A 21,971-nucleotide genomic window follows, 5' to 3' on the forward strand; every position below is an offset into this window, starting at 1 on the left:
GCTTCATGCATTGCAACCTGGAAGCCTGCACACACAGCAGGATGAAGTAATATTTAGTTTTCTTTCTCTACAGACATTATCATTTCTCTTAAAACCTCCGCTCCTCACTCTGGCTCTTATTCATTCTTTTTATTTTGTTCCATCTGTCCTGCTGCCGCTTCTTTCAGATCTCAATTACCACAAGTCGACTCGCCTTCTCACTCGTTCTGTGTCGCGTCTTCAACGTGAACAGATGCGTGTTTAAATGTCTTTAAGGTTTCCATCCCCGAGAAGTGAGCCCTCCCTGGCCTCACGTAAACACTCAACTCTCGCTTGTACCCTGGAAATTGAATTTGATTCACTGGTAGGCCCACTAGCGTGACTCAATTTTATTGCATCTGACTCATATCTCTGCCTCTCACTCATGTTGTTACACCTCAGATGAAAGCAGTTGCAATAAGACCTCTGATGATGAATATAAGAAAAAAAAAATCTGGCTCGCTCACAAATCTTGAAGGTATGCTAAATAAAATAGGCATGCCAGGTTTAAATGCATAATGCAATTATTGCAGATGCAATTACTGTGTAATTAGCAAGTTTACATGTCAGTTAATTATAATTTACTTTGAATATTCAAACATTTCGGGAGCTAAATTTGATCTGGCTGTTGATGGATGGCATTTAAAAGAACTTGCTGGATGATTCAGGCTCTGGCCAATGGTCACATGAAAAAAAAAACAAAAAGGTCTGACGAAGCAGCACCACTTGCGTGTTTTGAAATGCCTACTCAAATCTGCACTGCAGGAATCAGAAACTAGGCTTGTTAACACATAAAAGCTGAATGACAGCTACTGTAGGTTAGTGAGCTCCAACAGTAGTGGGAATTAAGCAAGCAGAGTGACAGTGCCCCATTGATGCTAAAGACCTACTATCTTGTTTAGCTTTTGTTCCTTCTATCCTCCAAAACAGAATATGTTCCTGTCCCTAGTATCACACAAACGCGAGTCTGAGTTTCCATCATAGTTCCCAGATTAAACAATTGCTAAAGCCTATAGAGGAATGCAGAAAGTTAGATGGTGGGAGTTATGGAGAGATACAAGGAGAAAAATGGAGTGGATGGATGAATTGGACTGAAAAATATTGATTTTGCAGTGTAGCAATGTGAAGCCTTTGTACTAAGTCGACCTGACAGGCTCTCACTCATGCATGCCTGTTGGTATGCACGTCCACGTCTGTTTACACGTGGACATTAAGTGCATGTTTGTACCTTGAAAGGAGCCCCCTGGCTGTATGGCAACATGAAAAGGTTTCACTCATCAAAGCTATCTTTGTTAGCACACCTTCAGGATATACTTTTCATGCCTTATCTGTAAGCTTCATCTATTTTTTCGCTTCATCCCTCCCCCACAGTTCTCTTACTTCCTTTATTCCTAAATCCAAATGACCACATCGTGCCCACCAGTGTTCCTTCTAATTCTCCCAACACTCTTTAAAGTGTAAGTGCTGAACCATTCATTTAGGGACGCAGAGATTAAGAACTACAGCCTGGGCGCGTGGGGAGTGGTCAATGGGGAAGGCACACTAGATAGTTCAGTCACATACTGAACATCGATATTGCCAATCTAGATGCAACTAAGCAGTGATCAACATGCATGTATGTGTGTGGGCCGCGGGAGAAGAATCTCACAGTTTCTCCAATCACTTTCTATGCCAGTAAAAATAGATGTGTTACTTTGAAGTGCTCCCATCGGAGTGATCAGCTGCTGCCGGATGTGATTTGCTCGGAAAATGAGGACGATTTCCATTGGATGTTTCAGTTTAATTTTCTTCCTGTCAGAATTTTTCACTGTAGCGTGCGAATGAGGGTGATGAGATTCCAGAAGGGATGGGTTTAGTGCTTCGCGTACATTTAGTGAGAGAGAATGAGAGGTTTTTTTTTCCCCTTTCAGAACTGGAGATGGGATGATTACAGGTTTGCAGGTGCACCATGATTCACTCTGGCCAACTGTTTATTTTACCTTAATGAAAGCGACAGTAAAGGGCCTGCATTTGGACCTGTAATTATTACTAATGAGGGTGGCATCTTGACAACTTCATCCAGAATTAGAAAGAACACAACCAATGATAATAATGAGTCCATTACAGATTATATGTTCTAAGACAAGTGGAAAAAACAACGCCCTTTGAATTTAAAGACCCAGCTGAGCCTCCTTTTTCTGCAATTTTTATAATTATATCTTATATCTTTGCCGGCTATGTCTTTCTATACATATTCTACAGTAGATTTATTCGTTCAAGCCTTATGCTAACACACCATGTTTCATATACAACACTTACATTCTACACATTCACGCCAATCTATTCTAATATTGCAACACAGTAATTAGTTGTATTATATATATATAGTTTCTCTGATTTACTTTTAATGTAGTTGTATTTTTTTTAATTACATGCTACTGAAACAATCCACTTTTTTTCAGTTACTATGGTGTTAAGGCTTATGTTTTTTCTCTATGTTGATTCCAAAAATAGAGAGGCTGCATATCTGAGTGAAACCGCAGCTTCAGGTAATTGTGTTTGTTTCACAGTTTCACAACGCATGAAGATCCCACAAATGAGACAATATTGTAAATAGGTTTTAAAGGCATAAACATTACGATCTTAAATGAGTAAACAGGGCACAGTGGAGGAATAGTTTTAATAACAACATGCCTATTGTTTGAAGAGCAAGGAAATGAGCCAGTGCTTTTTGTTCATGCAATGCAGATATCTGGCCACTAGGGGGCAGGTAGGCTCTCCAAGTGAGTAATACAAGGATTGATTCCCTCTCTGGATGTTATATGTTTGCATGACATCAATGTAAATATGTTCTCCGTATCAAATGACTGAACAACTGTAAAAATGTAAACGTACATCCTATAAAATGTTATAATGTGCAGCACAAGCAGAATTAGAAGTGAGCAAAGAGATTAACATTTAACACGTCCTTGTACTGTAAATAAAACTGCTTGCTCAGTAACTGCAATGTCCTCGGTTCAAGTCCGGCTGGGGACCTACGTTGCACGTCTCCTACCATATTTCCTGTCTTGCTCTCTATTTTCTGTCCAATAAAGCCTGCCCCCCCCAAAAAAAGAAGGAAAAACAAGGAATACAAATTTATGAATCATAAAAAGCTGATGCAAAAGCAAATTACATCACGTTTATATATAAGCAATAGCTAGGTTTTACAGGTGGCTGTCACTGCCGTTGAGTTGTCCTCAAACTGCAGCATGCAGCTGAATCTGGGCCCAGAACAAAGTCTGTAATAGTTTAGCTGAATTCTCACTCCATCCCTGACAGCAACTGACTAAGCCTTGGCTGTATTGATCTGCACTAAGCTGTTTAGCAGCACAAAACTCAAGAGCTCATAACACACACACACACACACACACACACACACACACACACACACACACACATAAATGCACAAAAACATTGTCACGCACAAGCTCATAAACAAATATGCACACTCTGTCTTACACATGCACACCCTGAAGTACCAACATACATGCACATATACAAGAAAGCACAATCTCCCAGCAGTGTGCACTCACGCAAACACACACAGATCAATGTATTCCCTCTGTTGCTATACTCACGCTGTCTCCTGGAAGTGGATTAACAGTAGCAGAGGACATGCAGTTTTATCACAGCAGAAGACAGCACAGGACACCGCACTCCCCCCTGACTTATTGCAAACCATCGAGCTAACGCTGGCTGGGCTTATGTGGTTGTGTATTTCAGACTTGTCAGTGTGTGTGTGGCTGGGAGTGTTTTATGTGTGTATGTAGCAGAGTGGTGCAGAGATCCGGGTGCGTTCAGTCTGTACCTGGATGCTGATGCTTCTGTTGACACGAGACATGTTAATGCTATGAGGCTGTCCGTTGGCCAGGTTACGCTGGTCCACATCTATAGTAAATGGCTCTTTCAGACCTCCCAGGTTATACCGCACCTGCACTGAGCCTGAAGACACAGAGAGCAGTGGTTTGGTTTGATGGTATGAAGCCTCACTGTCACTGATATATATTATATATAGCAACAAAATAAATACATGAATTAATTAAAAAATAAATCTGTACAATTAGTTTTTGTATTAGTACTTAAAGACACCTATGATTACTCTTTAGAAATTAATTTAGTTTATCAAAATCACATTGTTTTCCTTGTAAAGGCGTTCGGATGATACCTAACCACTAAAGACCAAAATGTAGTTTTCTTTAAAAGTGAAAGAAATACTGGGAGAAACCCTAAATGATTCAGATAACCCACCACTTGACTGGGAATTATAGATGTTTAGTGTCTCAGGGCGTCGAGGGAGCAAGAGGGCAAAAGATTTCTAGCAGTATCCTCGAGCAGGGTGAGTTGTTTGTACTTTTATTTTGGTGATTGTGCTCATTAACTGCTGAAACACTAGATGGCGCTGTCAAAGTTTTATTTCTTCTATTTTATCAAAGCATTAGTCCAAGCAGACTACTCACTAGTGACCAAAAAATACATCTGTGTGGCTCTCACCATTGTGCCTCAACACCACGGCCAGATAGTCTTGCGTCTTGGAGCTGACATACATCAGAATAGCTGGCGCACTGGATGTGCTGAAACTAAAGGCCACTTCCTCCTTAGTTAGATTCACTTCGTGTGGCGTCAGCTGGAGCGTTACGACCTTTGAGTCTCTACTGGCTCCTGCAAAAGCTTCGGGCATGAAGTTGTACTTGACCAGTGTTCCTGCTTCAAAGAAGCCCCCAACATCTGCGTGAGATGACAGAAGAAATAAGACAAAAATAAAAAACACGCATTCAATGCAAGGAGGTGAATACGCAAACGCATAAAATCAACCATACTGTATTTGTGAAAGCAATCCAAATCACAACATGTGTCGGAAAGCTCAAAAGAAAAACAGAAAAAGAAGACACCTTACATCACAAAAGCCGCAGGGAAGTGCTCATAAACTCACACAAGATACAACGGGGACATATATTATATGACCTGAGAAAAATAAGCACACACAGAAATACGACTGTGTTCTGGAGGCGTAGTAAAGTGGCTGTTAAATTGCTGTGCTCCAGCATCTGAAACCAAAAGATACATTGTTTACCAGTACATTAACAGACCTAATGGCACATGCTAGCCATTACAGGAGGCTTACTGATTCTCACAATCAAGTGCTGAGAAGAAGGGACCTTCTTTTCTATACTTCTGTTATGCTCCGTGTTTATGTGTACGCACAATGTCTGCGTGTCAATTACGAAGGAGATAAACGGCACAGTGTACGTGAAACTGTTACAGGGAAAGCAGCGAGCTCGGGTTGCCTTTGTGTGTGTGTGTGTGTGTGTGTGTGTGTGTGTCTGTGCATCTGTGTAAATGCCATGCAATATGTGGTGACGTAATTGCCTTCCCAGAAATGAAAATCTATGACTACACTCTTCACAAATACATGAATATACAGTATTTATGAATCTTATTTTGAAAGATTCACTTCAACCATCATCTCACAGTAGACACTACATTGTATAAATTCAATAGGAGGCTTATTACCAGTAAATGGGAAAGTAGGATATTAGTGTACAGGCAAAACCTCGCCTCTATTCACCTACAAAACAATGTCATCCTCTATTCTGCTGAGCAGCGATATAGTTTCAGGCTTTTGAAGTCTAGAGAGACTCATTTTACCAACAGTTGTGTGTTAACCAGACAGAGAGCTTGTGACGTTTTCAAATCGTTGGCTTCTCACTTCATTTTCTGATCTGGAGAGACTGTTCGTTGTCTGTCAATATTCACGCTGCTGGTTATTAACTGGATCAGACGTGAATCAGACAAGGTGCAGTATCTCATTGAGGGGAGCCCACTCGATTCTTTAAGTAAGTTACAAAACACAGAAGTATAAATTTTGTTTTGTATGTGAACAAAAATCCATATATAAATAAATAAACAATACATCAAGAGTCAATACAGCTTAGGATCTCACGGCTACTTCATCTTTCGTGAAGTTCTTTTTAACTATTTGGTAGTTTCAAGCCAGTGACTAAATCAGGCAGTCTCATTAAACATAGCTAGTAAAGAATTTACATCCTTAGTTTCATACACTGAGCACTGTTAATGATAAACAGCATCTGAATATATGCATAGATTGGCCCCAGTATCAACATCTGTAGCAAGCACAGTCAATATTTCTACCTCCAGACAGGTAGAATTGTTTGATAATGTTAGTGTCATTCATGCACTCGAATGAGTAAGCATCTTTTTTACAGAGCTAACATCACTTTATCAAATAATACAAAGCTATTATTTGGTAAATATTGTGTTGGTATTTATATATGTATATATGGAAAGATATACATGTGTGTGAGAGTTTTATAGTTAGAATTAGAAATATCCTGATTATGTTAACTTAGTGTTACATCAGTTCAACAGGTAACAGGTGAAATAATCAGTAATCTAATTCAAATTCATACAATCTGTCTCTCTGGCTTTTCTGCTCTGCTCCATCTGCTCTTATTCTGAAAACAAGAAGAGAGACCCGACTACTGTAGCTGCATACTGTATGAAAACGCCACTGCAGGACAGAATTTCTTTCCCTTTTATATGTGTGTGTGTGTTTTATGTGAGTATATGAAGACATTTTGAAAATGGTATTAGTGTAAGCATGCAAACTTCAGCAGGTATTACATATGTGTGTGCTTTTGTGAGTTTGTGTGACCCTCGAGGGCACAAAAGCAAAAGAATGAGAGTGTATAATAATAATAATAATAATAATACTGTGGGGTGCCTTGAGCAGTGTGTAAATATGGATACAATGGAAATGCACTATGCAATTATGTCTGGTTTCATGCATTTTTCACTTGCTGGGAGTATGGGGAACAAAGGGGGAGATTAAAGGAAAAGAAGGGGAGAGATTTGGAAAAGGAGCGAAAAAGAAAACAGGAGAGGGGCAACTGGTGGAAGAGAGAGGAGAAGAAGAAGAAATAAGTGAGGAAAAAAGTTTAGGAGGGATAAGAGGAGAGGCTGATCAGGTACAGTACAGTAGGTATACCCAGGGGAAAAGAGCAATGAGAGAGAAGAGGAGAGGACAAGAGGAAGACAGGAACATGTAGAGAAAGAAATGAGCAGGAGTTATGGGGGAGGAATAGCATCAGGAGATCAAGGAGGGTGGCGGGAAAGAGGAAGGGAGAAGAGAACATGATGAAGACCCAGATGAGATGATTCTAGATCGAGTTGGGGATGACGCACCAAAAGAATCAAGAATAGATGGAGGAAATTGAATTGTAGATAAAAGGACCAATAGAAAGAAGATGGGGGGGAGGAAAAAGAAAAAAGTAAGGAAATGAATTGGACACATAAAGAGCACAGACAGAAGGACACCAAAGATGATGAATGGAAGAAAAGATGAGTGAAAAAGAAAGAAAAGAGGAGACAGAAGGGGAAGAGCCGAGCAAAACATGCACAAAAACCAACACACAGTAATCTCCATTCTCTAAATCCTGAAATGCTTGATTGGTTATGACAGAATTCAGAGGAGGTCTTTTTATGTCTTACACCAACTTATCACCGCACACTGTCACCCTCTCGCTCACCATAACACACACATGTACACAAAACACACACCCTCTGCTTTTCTGTCATCGTGTCAGCCCCCTGCCAAGAGCACAGGGGAAAAACAGTATTCAGCTGTAGGAAACAAATTAATTCACGTGTCGGGGATCAACTCTCCGACTGGGAACTAGCAGAAAGCCTCTGACAGCACTGCTGCTCTTCTCCCTAGAGCATTTTATCAAAACTTGTTTTGGGAAGTAGAACTTTAATAGTGTATCTAATGAATCCCTATGAAACAAACATGATGTTTGAGCAATATGCAACAGTGCAGAAGCTGAGTTACAGAGTGACATTTCTCATCTCTGAACTTCAAAAATCCAAAGCTACTCTCTGGTTGTGACTCTGACATTTTGTTTTTTAGTCTGATCTATCAGCTCAGCATCTGCACAGTATTAACATTCAGTGAGAGCTCTCACGTCAGGGAGAATTGGAGGGTAAGCACAATATTGCTCTCAATCGATGCCTTTTATCATAAGCCCAAACACATTGAACAGTGACAGCTACAAACTGAATAGGAAGTGAGGACAATCACAGAGTGCAGCAAAATCACAGTGGGTTGTCAGGCAATGAAGCTCATTGAAACCTAACTACTTCGGCAGTAATCCTGGCACTATTTGACTCTGGCATTGTGAGCCAAAGAAGGATGGAGCCACTGATAGCGTGTTTTCAAAAGACGCCTGTAAAAATTGTTAGAACGGTGTTAGCTGAGAGATTGCGACTCCATGTGTTATCCTTAGGTATGCTGTATATACCTGAAAACTCACACTAGCGGAGGTCAATTTGCTATTAAGATTTTGAAAATAAAGTAACACACTTTCAGTATATAGTGGTGCCATTCCATAATCTGTAGTCTCTTCAACTACAGGCTGAAATCGTCTGTCCTAAATCGTCTCTTACCTCTGGTGCAGAACGGACCATTGTACGCTGTGTCTGTGCAGTCACATGAGTAGCCATTGTACTTCTCCACACACTTTCCTCCATTCCTGCAGTACATCCCAAAACTGGTACAGTGGCCTTGGCAGCCAGGCTTGACCCCAGGCGTGACCTTTGCCCTCTCTTCCAGGTCGAGGGTAATGCCGTTCATCCTTAAGGCTCGGATGCAGCCCAGGAACCCTCTCTGTCCACCTGCAGCACCTGAAAAGCAGGAAGTGGAGAGGAAGATGGGAAAACACGGAAAAGGAGGACAAATAGAGGTCAGGGTCACGGAAGACATTTTGAATGCAAGAGGATCTGTTTTAATCTCTTTTAGAAACGTTTTTATCCTAATGCCTGGAGGAAGCTGCCGATGACACGCAAATTGTTCCAACTGTGACGCTGCTCTTGAAACAACCTTCAACTTGTTTGATTTCTTTGCTAATTAGAGCAGCCTAATGAACACTGTGTCTTAATGAACATCTCACGAGCATACACATGCAGATGGATGCATGAATGCACATAAACCACTATACTGCAAACAAACACGAGCATTCAAAACACACCGAACACAGCGCACCTGATTTAAATGAGTCAATATAAGCATTAATGCTTAGCCTTGGGGTGTCGATAGCCATTCCTCCAAAGTGCTTCCATCGTCATTCTGGCCGTGCACTATTACAGTCTAACTACCCATTAACTTGGACAGAGTAGGGGTGTTAAATAGATTAATGTTCACCTAAATGACTATAGCAATAAACACACTCATAAACATACACCCACAGGTATAGATTCAAACATACGAAAGTACAGCCACAGAGGGCAGTTACACTGTGTGGGTAAACATGCAAGTATGCACACACACTCATGCACAATATCATTAATAAGAGCCAAGGGGCATTTTAGTTATTAAAACCTCTCAATTACAGCCTTTGGATTACAGAGTAGTGTTCATTGAGGAGGACATTAAGGAGACACACTTTCAGTCGTGCGATTTCCTCCCTCAGCAGCTGCATTCGCCCAATCACATCTGCTAGGTTAGCCACACAGGTACAACACAAACACGATTACTAATACATGCATTTTGATTCTCACCAGTCAATACGTTATTCGCATATCAGGATGCAGATTGGCTTTCACACTCTTTCTCCATTTTCCAGCCCCACAAAGGATTTGACTCTTAGTAGACATGTTAATTAATCTATTTTGTAGCACTGATTGGCTGGAGGTTTCTGCCACCTGTTTACCCAGGTCTAAATCAGTCTCTTATTAAACGGACAGCAGGCTCCAGGCCTGCAGAGACCAGGACAGAAACGCACACAGGTACAAACACATACTGTATACTCACTCACAGGTGCACACAGCTTGTGCATAATTCAGAAATGGTGTGTAATGGAGCCTGACTGATACCGATTGAAGTCAACACTGATTTGTCAAAGACATATCTGTTATAGTGAGTACGGTGGCAGAAACAAATATTTTAGGAGCTGCATTTTTAATTCATGTGCGATGTTCCCGTTTGCATTTCTAATTCTTCTAAGAATAAGAATTTCAGTGTTAATATGTCTGTCTTGTTTTTTATTTGCAATTACTATCAGGTTCGACAATTCAGCGTATGTTGGATTGTAAAATATTGTAAAACACTCTTTATCACAACCACAATCGGGTGATTGTTTGGCTTTTAAAATCAAGTGTTGGTGGAGAACTCCACTACATTAACATACAGTACACAGACACACAAGCACACAACACATAAAAAGATTTAGACCGATAAAAGTGAAACATACATGCCTGATCCAATCACGCAGATAAATTCCCCATTTCCTCATTCCCAGCCTTCACATCTGCTGCACTGCTGTTCTTCCTGTTCTTCATTAACACTCTATATTCAGCTTGTTATGCATCCTATCTCTTTCTGTCTGTTTGCTGTTCAACACTAAAAACATCCCCGGTACAGTGTTTACCCACTCCATGTTTATTTGTGATGTGCTTTACAGCACGGTGCCATTTGCACTGGTTTTAGGTGAGTATTCAATATTGATTAATGTAGTCTACATGACATTTCAAATGACTTTGTAGTTCACCTGCTCTTTAATGGGGGACATATCAGGGGAAGCACATGTTACCAGACCCAGTACTGGTGTATACTGGTAGTTTTACACCAACGTGACTGTATTATTTACTTTTTCATTGTACTCATTAAATGTTACCTACTGTCTTGGCAGGTGAGCGAGGCTGGTTTCCCTGTGACAGGTGTTGCACAAATTCAGTGAGCAGCAACATGCAAGATGTCGATCCACGAAGACACAGAAGAGAAAAAAGAAAGTAGAGAGAGAAAGAAAGAAAAAAAAAACAAGACAAAACAATCCAACCATGAGAGAATTAAGCAAAGACATGCAAAATAAAAAGTGTGATGGTGAGCATTAATCAAGAGGGAAATCAAAAGAACAGATGGTGGCATTAAATAAATAAAATGTAACAAGATTTATAGTTGCGTGTATGAAGTGAATTGGAGAACTAAAAGTTAACAGTGTGGAGTAAATGACAGCAGGCTGATGGTGTAACATTTACTCTCAAGGCCATTAGAGCAAATGAGGCACTGTGCGGTAAACACTAAAACAATCAAATGCTTGACGAAGAGCATGTTGATTGAGAAAAAAAGATATGGGACAAAGGTAAGCAAAATAAATCTCTTCCACGCTGTGTGTCCCGGCTGCATTATAAATGAGATCATTTCTAGGGTAAGCTTCTTCTACCCCCCCCCCCCCCCCCCCCCTACAAACAGGAGAGATGGCTCCAGCAGAACTCTTTTCAGATTCTTCTGAGGTTTCGAGCATGTATTGTTTTTCTCTGCCTCACTACCTTCAAAAAAACCACATCAATATCAATCAGAGGCAATGTGTGAAGTGGCGGGATGTTCCATTACAAGGAAGAATCAGACGGGTTCACACAAAATACTGATGCCTGCAGGGCTCTGCCCCCTCCTTCCAAATATTTCGATCAAACACCGTAAGATCGCTATCGTTTCCTGGTATCAGAGGCCAAATCTAAACCACTTCCCCTCGGTGGCTGGGTCACTTCCTGTGTGTCAAACTGTAACTTCCCAAAGCCATCCTCAAATGAGGATTAACCAGGGATTAGAGATCAGATATGAGAAAGTGCTGTCACCTCTGTGGCTGTTGTTCCGTACATCTCCTCACCTTGCTCTCTCTCTCTTTCTCTATGTCCTGCAGTATTTTCTTGTGTTTCGAGATCTACGCCACACACACAGACGCAAGCCTTCTCATTCTTCAGCAGAAAAGCCAGAGTACACACATGCAAATGAGATGATGGCTGAGGTGCTATCTGGAAGCCATTATGTTCCTGGTTTCATAGCCGCGAGCGGCACAATGACAAAACCTTTCTCGTCTTTTTTCATTTCCCTAAATGAAAGTACAAATACACTGAGAGGCAAATTGGGACATGATAAGGTGAGGATGTTTCAGCAGCGGTCGAATCAGCAAAAGTGATGAGACAATGAAATTATATTACAAACGCGGATCAGGAAGGTTAAGGCTATCACACTGGGATGCCTGATTGGAATTTGGAACAATCTCCTTTGGGCAGAACTTTTTCCATGAGATAGTAGGAACTCTGTGATCCGCTTCAGCACTTTTCCTTCTATCCGCAAATCCCTAAAACTATTTTAGCCCCAGAGTTTGGTTTATAGAGCGCTGACAGCTCAGCACAAAAGGCAGAATGAAATAAAACTGTCCGGATCGTCTGACGTTTGAACTCCAGATGAGCTTGAGAGGCTGAGGAGAGTTGTGTAGAGAGGTAGATAAAGTTAGAAGGAGCTAATTAGACGTCTTTAACAACAAGTAGGAATAACTAATGTGATACCAGGCTGGTACAGAACGTGTATGTGAGACAGTGAGAAAGTCAGGGAGTTGATATCCTCTTTGTGCTTTAATAGTTTCTTAATCCAAAGTAATAGAAACGCTGACTCAGTGTATTAAAGTATCAAAGAAATGACCTCTGTAAGTGAATTAAGTTTATTTTAGTCTCATGCCCTCCCAGATAGCACAGAGGATCAGTTTAAACGTTATTAAAGCTCTGATTGCTTACACGGATGAGTTTCTGAGGATGCGTGCACATCCCGAATTGAGAAATGATTGCACGTGTGTGTTGGATTAACATAAACTTTATTAGCATTGACTGTGGCTAAGCTGGACTGAAGCCTCTTAAGAGAGAACACAGTGAGTTTAAGTCATGAAACAGTCCTCACAGTGGATGTTTGTATTATATTAATAGTTAAATCCAGTAATGATTGTACGGTTGGTTTGTATTTAATTATTACATGTTCACACATAAGAGTTTGTAGATAAAAGCAGATAAAAAAGTCATTGTTACTGTTAATTGTGTGGAACAAGTGGGTGTGTGTGGGTGTATGTGTGCGTAGCTCACCCACGTAGAGCTGGCTGAACAGCTCTAGCCGTGTGTGCCCCTGTGCAGGAGCAAGCTGAGATGCCCGATAGGTCTGATCCAACTGAAGGACAGCCTCTTTCACGTTGCGCTCGGCCATCACACGATGCCACTGGTCATCGTTGAGGGGTGTGGCTGAGTGCACTGTTAACTCCACAGGCCCATTTCCAACATCGAAAGAAAAGGAGACCACATGAGGAGCTGCAGAAAGAGTGTAAAGGGAATAAATATTACTTAGAAACATCGTTTAGTAAATCATGCCAAACAAACATCACAACTTTCTTTAATCCCATAAGCCCCTGCCCTGCCAATGCACTCTGCAGGTATATGCGTTCAATTTCTAATCTAATGGCTCATTTGTTTCAAGGCCACTCATTTGGCTTGTATAGATTTCAGCTTTGCAAAACACGTCCGCTCTCAACTTTGGACAGAACTAATCTGAGACGCAGTCGATAAATGCCAGGAACTTTTGGTTTCACGTGAAGTGAAGCTGTATCACTACAGTGTATTTGCATGTATTTTTGCTGCTGTTGAACTTTCAGAGGTTTCCATGGCTTTGTTGGAGAGAGAAGCACCAGTGTGTGACAGAAGAGAAAGTTAAAAATGGCGTGTTAACACCAGAAAGAATTTGCAGGGTGACCTTGTTTTTGTGCATGATTAAGTTTCATTATCTTAAAATGAGTCAAGTTGTGTGTGCGTGTTTTTTTTTTTTTTGTGTGGGAAGTGTTATGAAGTAGTAACAGTGCTGTAACACCATGAAGTAAGCTTATTACTCCTCTGCAGTTCAGAAGACTAATATTTGCCCAACAGGGGGCACTGTTCTACTTTTCATAACCACGACAGGTAAAATGTTCTTCAATATTTCTGAAATACTGTCTGTGTGTGTGTGTGTGTGTGTGTGTGTGTGTGTGTGTGTGTGTGTTTGAGCCACCACCTGTCCATTCCAGATGTTTTGCCACTGCACTTGTGAGGTCACTCTCTGATGCCTTTTAACCTCTCTGTAGGGAACAGTGATCAATCTGTGTGTGTGTGTGTGTGTGATCTCATCTCCAACTGTATGCAATCCAAATCTTTGTAGTAAGGTAAGACACAGTCAGCCTAATAATCTTCACAAGGCCAGAAATGTGTGCTCTGTGTTATGAGACGCTACTAACAATCTATACCAGATAATAAACATCTTGATTTGAATATATCCTACTGCTGAGTGGCAGGTCTTTTATCATTTCTAACTGCACCATGTTGTTTACTTGAGTTGACAAATTCAATATGAGTTTCTGAATCAGTGTTTCTGAATACATATTCAAAGCTGCTCTAAAAAAGCTCCCCTCCAGGGACCATGTTAGAGACACACAACATTTATTATGTTCTAGTTATTCATACCTTAGCAACACAAGGCCCCACAGATCACAACAACTGCCACCGCACTGTTTGTCCATCAGCACATTAAATACATTTGCAGTGCTAAGTGTTAGCAAACTAGCAAAAGTAAAAAAAACTCACAGTTTGGCTCATGCAGTTGTGCTTGAATGGGAGATGGATAGTGAATGCTTGCTGCTGCAAAATGGCAATTAAATCTTTCAGTCTTGACATACTGTACTGCATGAAGGGAATGAAGAAACAACGAGAAGTCTCTGTTGCTTTTGAAAAGAAGATTTGTCGTATTAAAACCTAATTTGACTCCTCTTAGTGTTTGGTTCTACTCTAAGATTGCTGTCTAAAACCTATATTTTCTGGGTGGTGCCATATGCTGCTTACTGGCACCATAGTGTTCCAGTCATAGAGAAAATAAACAACCTCTTCATAGCTGAATATGTTACTGCTTCATTACAGCTTCATTAGACTGAGATATTAGAAGGGATCATTTTATGTAGTTGTCAATGTGGAAATCCACTTATCTTTGCCGAATCAATAAGTCTGGTCATTTTCTCCTTTTTATATTGCTTGGTCATCTGATTACCTTTATTCACTCTACTTTGCTGCCTTGCATATGGTATTGTACACTCAGTTCCTCGCTGTAACCCATTTCTTTCTCTCTGACTTTATTTTGTTACTTGTTTTGCTTGTTCATTTCTCTGCTCCTTTTATCCACCCCCACCATCCCTTGAGTCTATCCTCCCATTTGTGTGCATTCATTTGATCATACTTTCTCATTGTTAGTTCTTTTGTTCATTTACGGCTTGTTTTCCTGTATTCACTTACCCGTCTCTTATCAGTGTTACTTAAAACCATCATCCGCCCCTTGTTTACTTTCTTCCTAGATTCCTTTCTTGTACACATCATCATTTATGCCTTAGACGGGATGCAAAAGCACCAGGAATCATTGTAGCAAAAGTCTGTCTTCATGTGACGAGTGTATTAACCTGTATAACAAATCTGAAAAAGCTTGTATTCAACTGCTTCTAGGCACACACAGAAATACACAAAGTATGGTAAATAGTAGTATATGACAGGTAGTAGTACACTCAATTAATAATGTCTCTATGCACAGAGCAGGGAGAAGTGACATCAGATATTTTAAATGCGTATACAACACCAAGCATATATCATAAAACCTCAGTAGAAACAAAGCTATTGCAATGCTGCATATCAAGTGAGTGTGTGCGTAAATATATGTGTTCTTTAAGTGGCACTGCAAAACAAGGTGGATGTCCTATAGCTAACTTTACACTCTGTCCACAGACAGGAATGAAAACTAAAGTGTCTTCAGACACAGAGCTCGTCTTATCTAATTGCATAGTCATTATGGATGTCAAAAGTATAAATGTGTGTCTGTGTATGTAAATACTTTCATGTTGGCCTGGAAAAAACCCCAGTTGTTTTTCTATTAATCTTTTAATATGGAGGTTGAAAGAGCCAAATACCAAATTATGCATCAGCACAGCACAACAAAATAATGATAAACAGTGAAAGGGATTTAGTATGTCTTTGCTTGTGTGGGTATGCAAATGTGTACGTGTTTGTCTAATGTGATGTTCCATTTAGTGGCTGTTCATCTGAATGGCAGTAAATTAAGAGGGAGCCACAGTCCAAGTGCAGTGGCAAACCTGCTGCTGCTGATGTTCAAATGAGATCTATAGCAGCAGCTCAAAAACCGAGCATCTCGTTGACAAAAAAAGCTCTTCAAATGAAACTTCTGAATAAAAATTGTCCTCAGACAGTTAAAAAAACAAACAAAGATTAAATAAAAAAACACAACTACTCTTAGTTATGATTGGATGCTTTTAGCTTTGGTGGAGATGTTGATATTGCTTTCACAAGTCAGAGAGACATAAGACATCTTTAAAAGGAGAGAGACTGCATAGCTTCAGAACTTCCTAAACTTAGGGTCTGTCTGATCGTCACATAAATATAATAATACAGTTTAAAAAGCCAAGGTCTCCATTAGAAAAGTACATTTCTTAGGTGGATATGGAGACCACAAATATTTATAACCTTTAGGCAGGACTATCACTGAAACTGCTGCCTCTTAAAGACTCAACACATGACACACACACACATGTATATATATACTGTATATATATTTACCACTGGGCCACTGTGGTCCTATCTGTCTATCCTCAATCCTGTTAGCAGTCCTCCTCACACGGCTCTGAATATGCCCTTAATGCTGCCTCTCAAATGTGTCTATGTCTAATTCTTTCCATTAAGATTCAAACAGCAATAGTGTCCACCTGATGACTTTAACTCTGCTGAGGTCACATGTAATGTGTATTTTGCAGAAGGTTGCATTTGTGTAACACTGCGCGTGTGTTTATGTGCGTTTAACTCCTGCAATAGCACAGCTATGCAATTCAGGCTTAATGCTAGTCATTTCATGCCCTGACTGGATTGCAGGAGATACAGTTTTGCACCAGCGAGAGGACAGAGATTATGTGTGTGCTTATGCTGTGCGCATGAGTGTGTGTGTGCATGCCAGTCGCTTTGTGAGCGTGTGCTGTAGGGCAAAATGCAAGATGATAGCAAAGGAGAGGAGAGAGGAAATCGATGTGGGGGCATTTTGAAAGCTTCGGGAGACACACGCCACACAAAGACACACACTCCCTATCTCCTCTGGCCTGCTGTGCAGCCATGAAAGACTAGCGACTTATTGTATCTCTCTGTGTGCTTGGAAGACAAACTCCAAGCCCTTTGGCAAACTCCTCACTGTACTTGCATGTACAGTATAGAGTCAGCACATTGTTAAATGTGTGCAGATGTTGGTGTTTATTTGGTTTTTTGCAAAACCTAATTTAGCTGAAAGAAGGAACTGGCAAAGAATAAACCCGTAAACCAGCAGACAAAATGTTATTCAGTATAGACTTTAGAAAGACGTTCAGCTCAAAACTACACATGTTGACTTTGTGTCTATTCACTCACTGGTATTTTGATGCAAAATGGACAGAAACACCAGCAGGACATAATTAGCAAGTGTCTTTAATACCAAATGTGTAACACGGCTCCCAGTGAAACACAATAAGGTCCCAGTCAGACAGAGCACTTTTAGCAGGTTGCAAAACACAAAGCGTATCAGAGCAGCTTGCTGTGACTTTTTTATTTTTACAAGGCAACCACAGTATTACTGTCTTTAGCTTAACTGCTATTTAAACATATATTTATTATATAAATGTTCAGAATTTATCTAAACATCTGCCTAAAAAAGGACGAGCAGAGGGAACTTGCTCTGCCTCTGATTAAGGGTGTGAGGCTGTTTTTAAATATGCTGGACGCAGAAATCTGTGTAGGAGCCGCAGACGGAGGAGAGATCATGTTGAGGTGCCACCAGCGGTGCAGGAACTTTGCCTGGATGATGGTCACTTATTTTAGGATGAGTCAGATGGATGGATGGATCAACATGTCCAAAATGACCATCAGCTACAAGAATTACAAGTCCATCACCACTGCCAAGAGGCTCAACGATTGTTTGTGGTGGTCTCAATTAATCTGACTGGGCAAATGGGGAATAAGAATGATTTTGGGAACTTTTCTGTTCTGCTGTTCTGCAGTTTTTTTTCAGCAGGGGTTTCAAAAAACAAAAGGCGCACGGAGTGAAAAAACATGAGGCCCTCAGTAGTGCAAAACCAGCGAGCGAAAGGCTTTACTCTCTTCGAAAACAATTACAAAAAGTCATACCCTGCTGTTTAAAAGTTCTCTGTCTAATGGGCACTTAGAGTGATTTATCACAGCCTGCTTTCCTAGGAACCCTCTTCACATCGTAGTCTGGCAGTCACAATGATGCCTGAGATTTTAACATTCTTGATCGAAGAAGATCCATCACTGAGAGGCTAAGTTGGGCTGCTGATTTCCCATTATTGACATTGTATGGTGAAAGCACATACAGTATATACAGTCATTGAAGGTTGGGTTTAGGCAACTGATGGATTCAGCTGAAAAAATACATGAAGCTAAGAAAAATGTATTTTTGTAGGATCTGCCTCTTGCAGATTAGACTGCTTAGTACAGAGCAAACCACCTACAAGACTGAACTTTTTCATTTTTATGTTGTTACAAGTTGCTACAGATTGTAAATGTCAAATACAAATGTGTAAATGTTCAAGTTTAATTTAGTGTTCATGCGTTTAGCTGTGTTTTTTCCATCATTTGAGCCAATTATGGAAACTTTTGCATTATACTAATGGTGAAAAGTGTGTGTATGACCACATTGAACACTCAAAGCAGTCCATTTTACTGACAGCAAACCCTCTGTGTGCGTTGGTGTGTGTGGGTGTATTTGTGAGTTGTGGTGGAAAAGGATGCAGTGGCAAATTTCTCAGGAATTTAAATGTTCCTATTTGCAAAAATGTTTTTTAGAAAACGTGTATGTGTGTGTGTGTGGTATGAGCTTGTGTTTTGTCATCCCTGAAAATGTGTGATTTGATTAAACAGAGATTCATAATGGACATAATTATTGCACACACCAATTACCTTAAATAAATGATTGCTCTCTCTTGCAATCTCACAAAATAGTATACCATAATCAGGAAGGCAAATGGCTGTTGTTGCTGCGTGTCTAGAGCCTCCTGTGTATCTCTGAGATTGTGTGTGTGTTGCAGGTTGCACACAGCATTATCAGACTGACTGCTGGATAAACTTCACACCAGGCTAGATAAAGAGTCAGAATGTTAAAGAGAAACACAAAGAGATATGACTCTCATGCACACACAGAATCACTCAAATGCATCTTACATTTGAGCTCCAAGCGAATGAAGTCAGTGTTGCCCAGGTTTTCCAGAAAGACGCCGTAGGGTGCGCTGGTCTTGAAATAGAAGGAGATGTCAGCACTGGTCTCACCCTGGAAGGTGGCAAAGTGCAGGTAGGAGGATGGGGTGGTGAATGATGCAGCATTCCAGTAGTTATCTGTGGAAAAACAAACAGAATTACAACTAAAAACCAGAAACCAGCCCATCCCACATCCAGCCCCTTTTGTAAGCTCTATTGGCATTGTGCCAAAAGAAAAAGAACGTGTACACACACACACACACACACATATATACACACCATTCAGATCTGATAAGCAGCAGAATGAATTCATCGTAGAAGCTGTTTCATTTCAAATGCTATGCATCATTTTCATTTCATTCCAAAGAGCCATCAATCTATTCGGGATAAAATACCGTTATCTCACATCCATTGTTTAATGTGGCTCATTTAATATCCCCTCAGTAGAAATTATTTTATCACCTAAAACTCTATTTCTATGCAGAGGTTTTAACGCAACCTTTAAATTTCCTGCAGCTTGAATGACATTCAATAGAAAGTTGGTCATGTAAAAATAGCAGAGTAAGATCAGCTTTTCCTTGCAAATAAAGACATGTGAACGGGGCAGGAGCACACGGAGAGAATGTAACAGGGTTTTTGATAACTTTTCTAATGACTTTGGATTGACGCGAAACCTAATGAAGACAAAGTAGCAGTACGCTAAACAGCTGCTGATGAATTATCAGACTATGGTTGATGAAGTTACTTCTCTGCTGTCTACTCTCACTCACCATGGCTCTGTCTTGTGCCTATCAGTCAAGGAAGATGGACGGTAGAGGGGGAAGGGAGGAGGAAGAGAAGAAAAAAAGAGAGCGAAGCGAGTAGAGGACAGCTGAGAAGAGATGGCAGCAGAAGCGCGTAGAGGCCATGCATGGGTGAGAGAATAGAATATTGAAGAAGTATTGGAAAAAGGAGCAGAAAGTCATGCAGAGGGCAGAAGACAGGAGAGGATGAGCAACTGTGGGGCATATGGAGGACAGGAGGAAGAGTAGGAGAGTGAAAGCTAATGTGGTATCATCTGTGTGAAATCTCTCTGATGTCTCTGAGGATTGACCTCAAACTCTGTAGCATACCCCTGGAAAACAGGACCAGGGGAGCAGAGGGGAGAAACGTATGATTGTGTACAGGAAGCATGTGTTAGGGCTACAGTTAATGACTAATGCAACTATCAATGAATCTTTCAGTTAGTTTGTAATCATTTACATTTACATACACATTTACAAGATGCAGTCAGACAATAACGCATCTCCCTCTCTCATCTATCTCTGCTAATAGTTCAAAATCCAAAAAATATTTGGAGACATCATTTAGTTGTTATAACAGAAATGGAAAAGCAGCAAAACTTCAAAATTGAAATGCTGGATACAGTAAAAGGTGTGTCACTTTCTAGATGTGTAATGTAATGAAATGTAATGTAATCTGTTACTGTGTGTCTGCACCAACAAGTTAAGTTGCAGTTCATATCTCATAGACTCATACTCTAAAAGGTTCATGCATGAGTCCATGGATGTTTGTGCCCCTGTCATATCATGTTCACAAAAAGGGGTTGGATATGAGGTTAGAGTCACGTTGACCTTTCACCTTTGACCAAGAATGTGACGAAGGAATGGCAATAGTTGCTGCTTTCTGTCAATGAATCAATCAATTAATCACAATTTCAGTTCCAGTACATATGAAGTGTGATTCCTGAAGTGTGTGAGCTCATACCAATTTATGCATGCAAACATGTTCAAGGTACAGTAGTAGTACGTGTACTGGTATAGTATTTTTGTTTGTGTGTCTATAAGTGTAGGTATATATCAGTGTGTATGCATTTTTGTGTGTGTGAAGCACTAAATTAGCATTCACCAGTGACAGGGCTGAGCTCATCCCCTCTCCTCATTTTCTCAAACCCTGTCACTAGGGTTAAGGGCAGATAGAGGCCAAGGATGCGCACACACACTAATTTTAGGTAAATTAATATAATGTATTCATTAATTGATGGTATTTTCTGTTTGGTTCTATTTGGGTCCAGTGTAGCTTTTCTTGGGTCCCCCTTGGATGAGATCTCTCTTTTAAATGATCCCTCTTGGGCCGGGTCCCTAAGATTACCTGGTGATGCTGTCTTTGTGTGTCTGTTTGAGATAAGAATGTTTTTCATTCCCCTGTGGGGAATGAGGCTCAAGAATCTTCTTTTCTGTTTATAAAACGTATCAACGATCATAATTGATCAACCAACCATCAGAGTACACGTAATGTAATACAATCCCAAATACAGGCCCTTTGTGGTGTGATATGTTTTCTATGCATTGAGTAAAACTTGAAGAGATTCAAGCAGGAGTGTGAAAAGAAGGTAGACAAAGACACACTAGCAAGACACACACAAGACTATAGAAATATAGCTGGGAGGCATGTCACGTTTCAGAAGGAGGGAGATAGAACATGAAGAAAAGAAAGATGTGGGAGGTTATAGAGAAAGGGCTCAGAGAGGATCCATGGTGTGAAAAGCTAGGGAGAACAAACAAATGAGGGGGATGATAGAAACTGGGTATTGGAGAGAAAACAGAGTTGGAGGAGTCAACATGCAAGCCAATTCATAAACCGCTGATTGCCCTTGTGCCAGATTCACAGATGCAACTGGTTGGCTGGGGTCTATGGGAGATTTATCACTCCCATATTGAAATGTTTATCAAAGAAATGTGTGACAAAAATGTTGCAGCACATATGTGTCTTTCCTGACTAGATTAGACATGACAAACCTTGGACTGTTAACAATA

The 21,971-nt window shown here is 40.5% G+C and overlaps 1 protein-coding gene across 1 annotated transcript in view; it reads right to left on the reverse strand.

The window, feature by feature from the left end:
- cntnap2a (contactin associated protein 2a) overlaps window positions 1-21,971 on the reverse strand; it is a 269,264-nt gene that overhangs the window by 16,827 nt on the left and 230,466 nt on the right. The window contains 5 exon segments of the mRNA XM_026363812.1: window positions 3,848-3,981; window positions 4,531-4,764; window positions 8,503-8,739; window positions 12,964-13,182; window positions 19,144-19,314. Coding sequence (XP_026219597.1) covers window positions 3,848-3,981; window positions 4,531-4,764; window positions 8,503-8,739; window positions 12,964-13,182; window positions 19,144-19,314 — 995 coding nt within the window.

Source organism: Anabas testudineus, chromosome 2, assembly GCF_900324465.2.
Source record: "Anabas testudineus chromosome 2, fAnaTes1.2, whole genome shotgun sequence".
In the NCBI taxonomy this organism is placed as follows: Eukaryota; Metazoa; Chordata; class Actinopteri; order Anabantiformes; family Anabantidae; genus Anabas; species Anabas testudineus.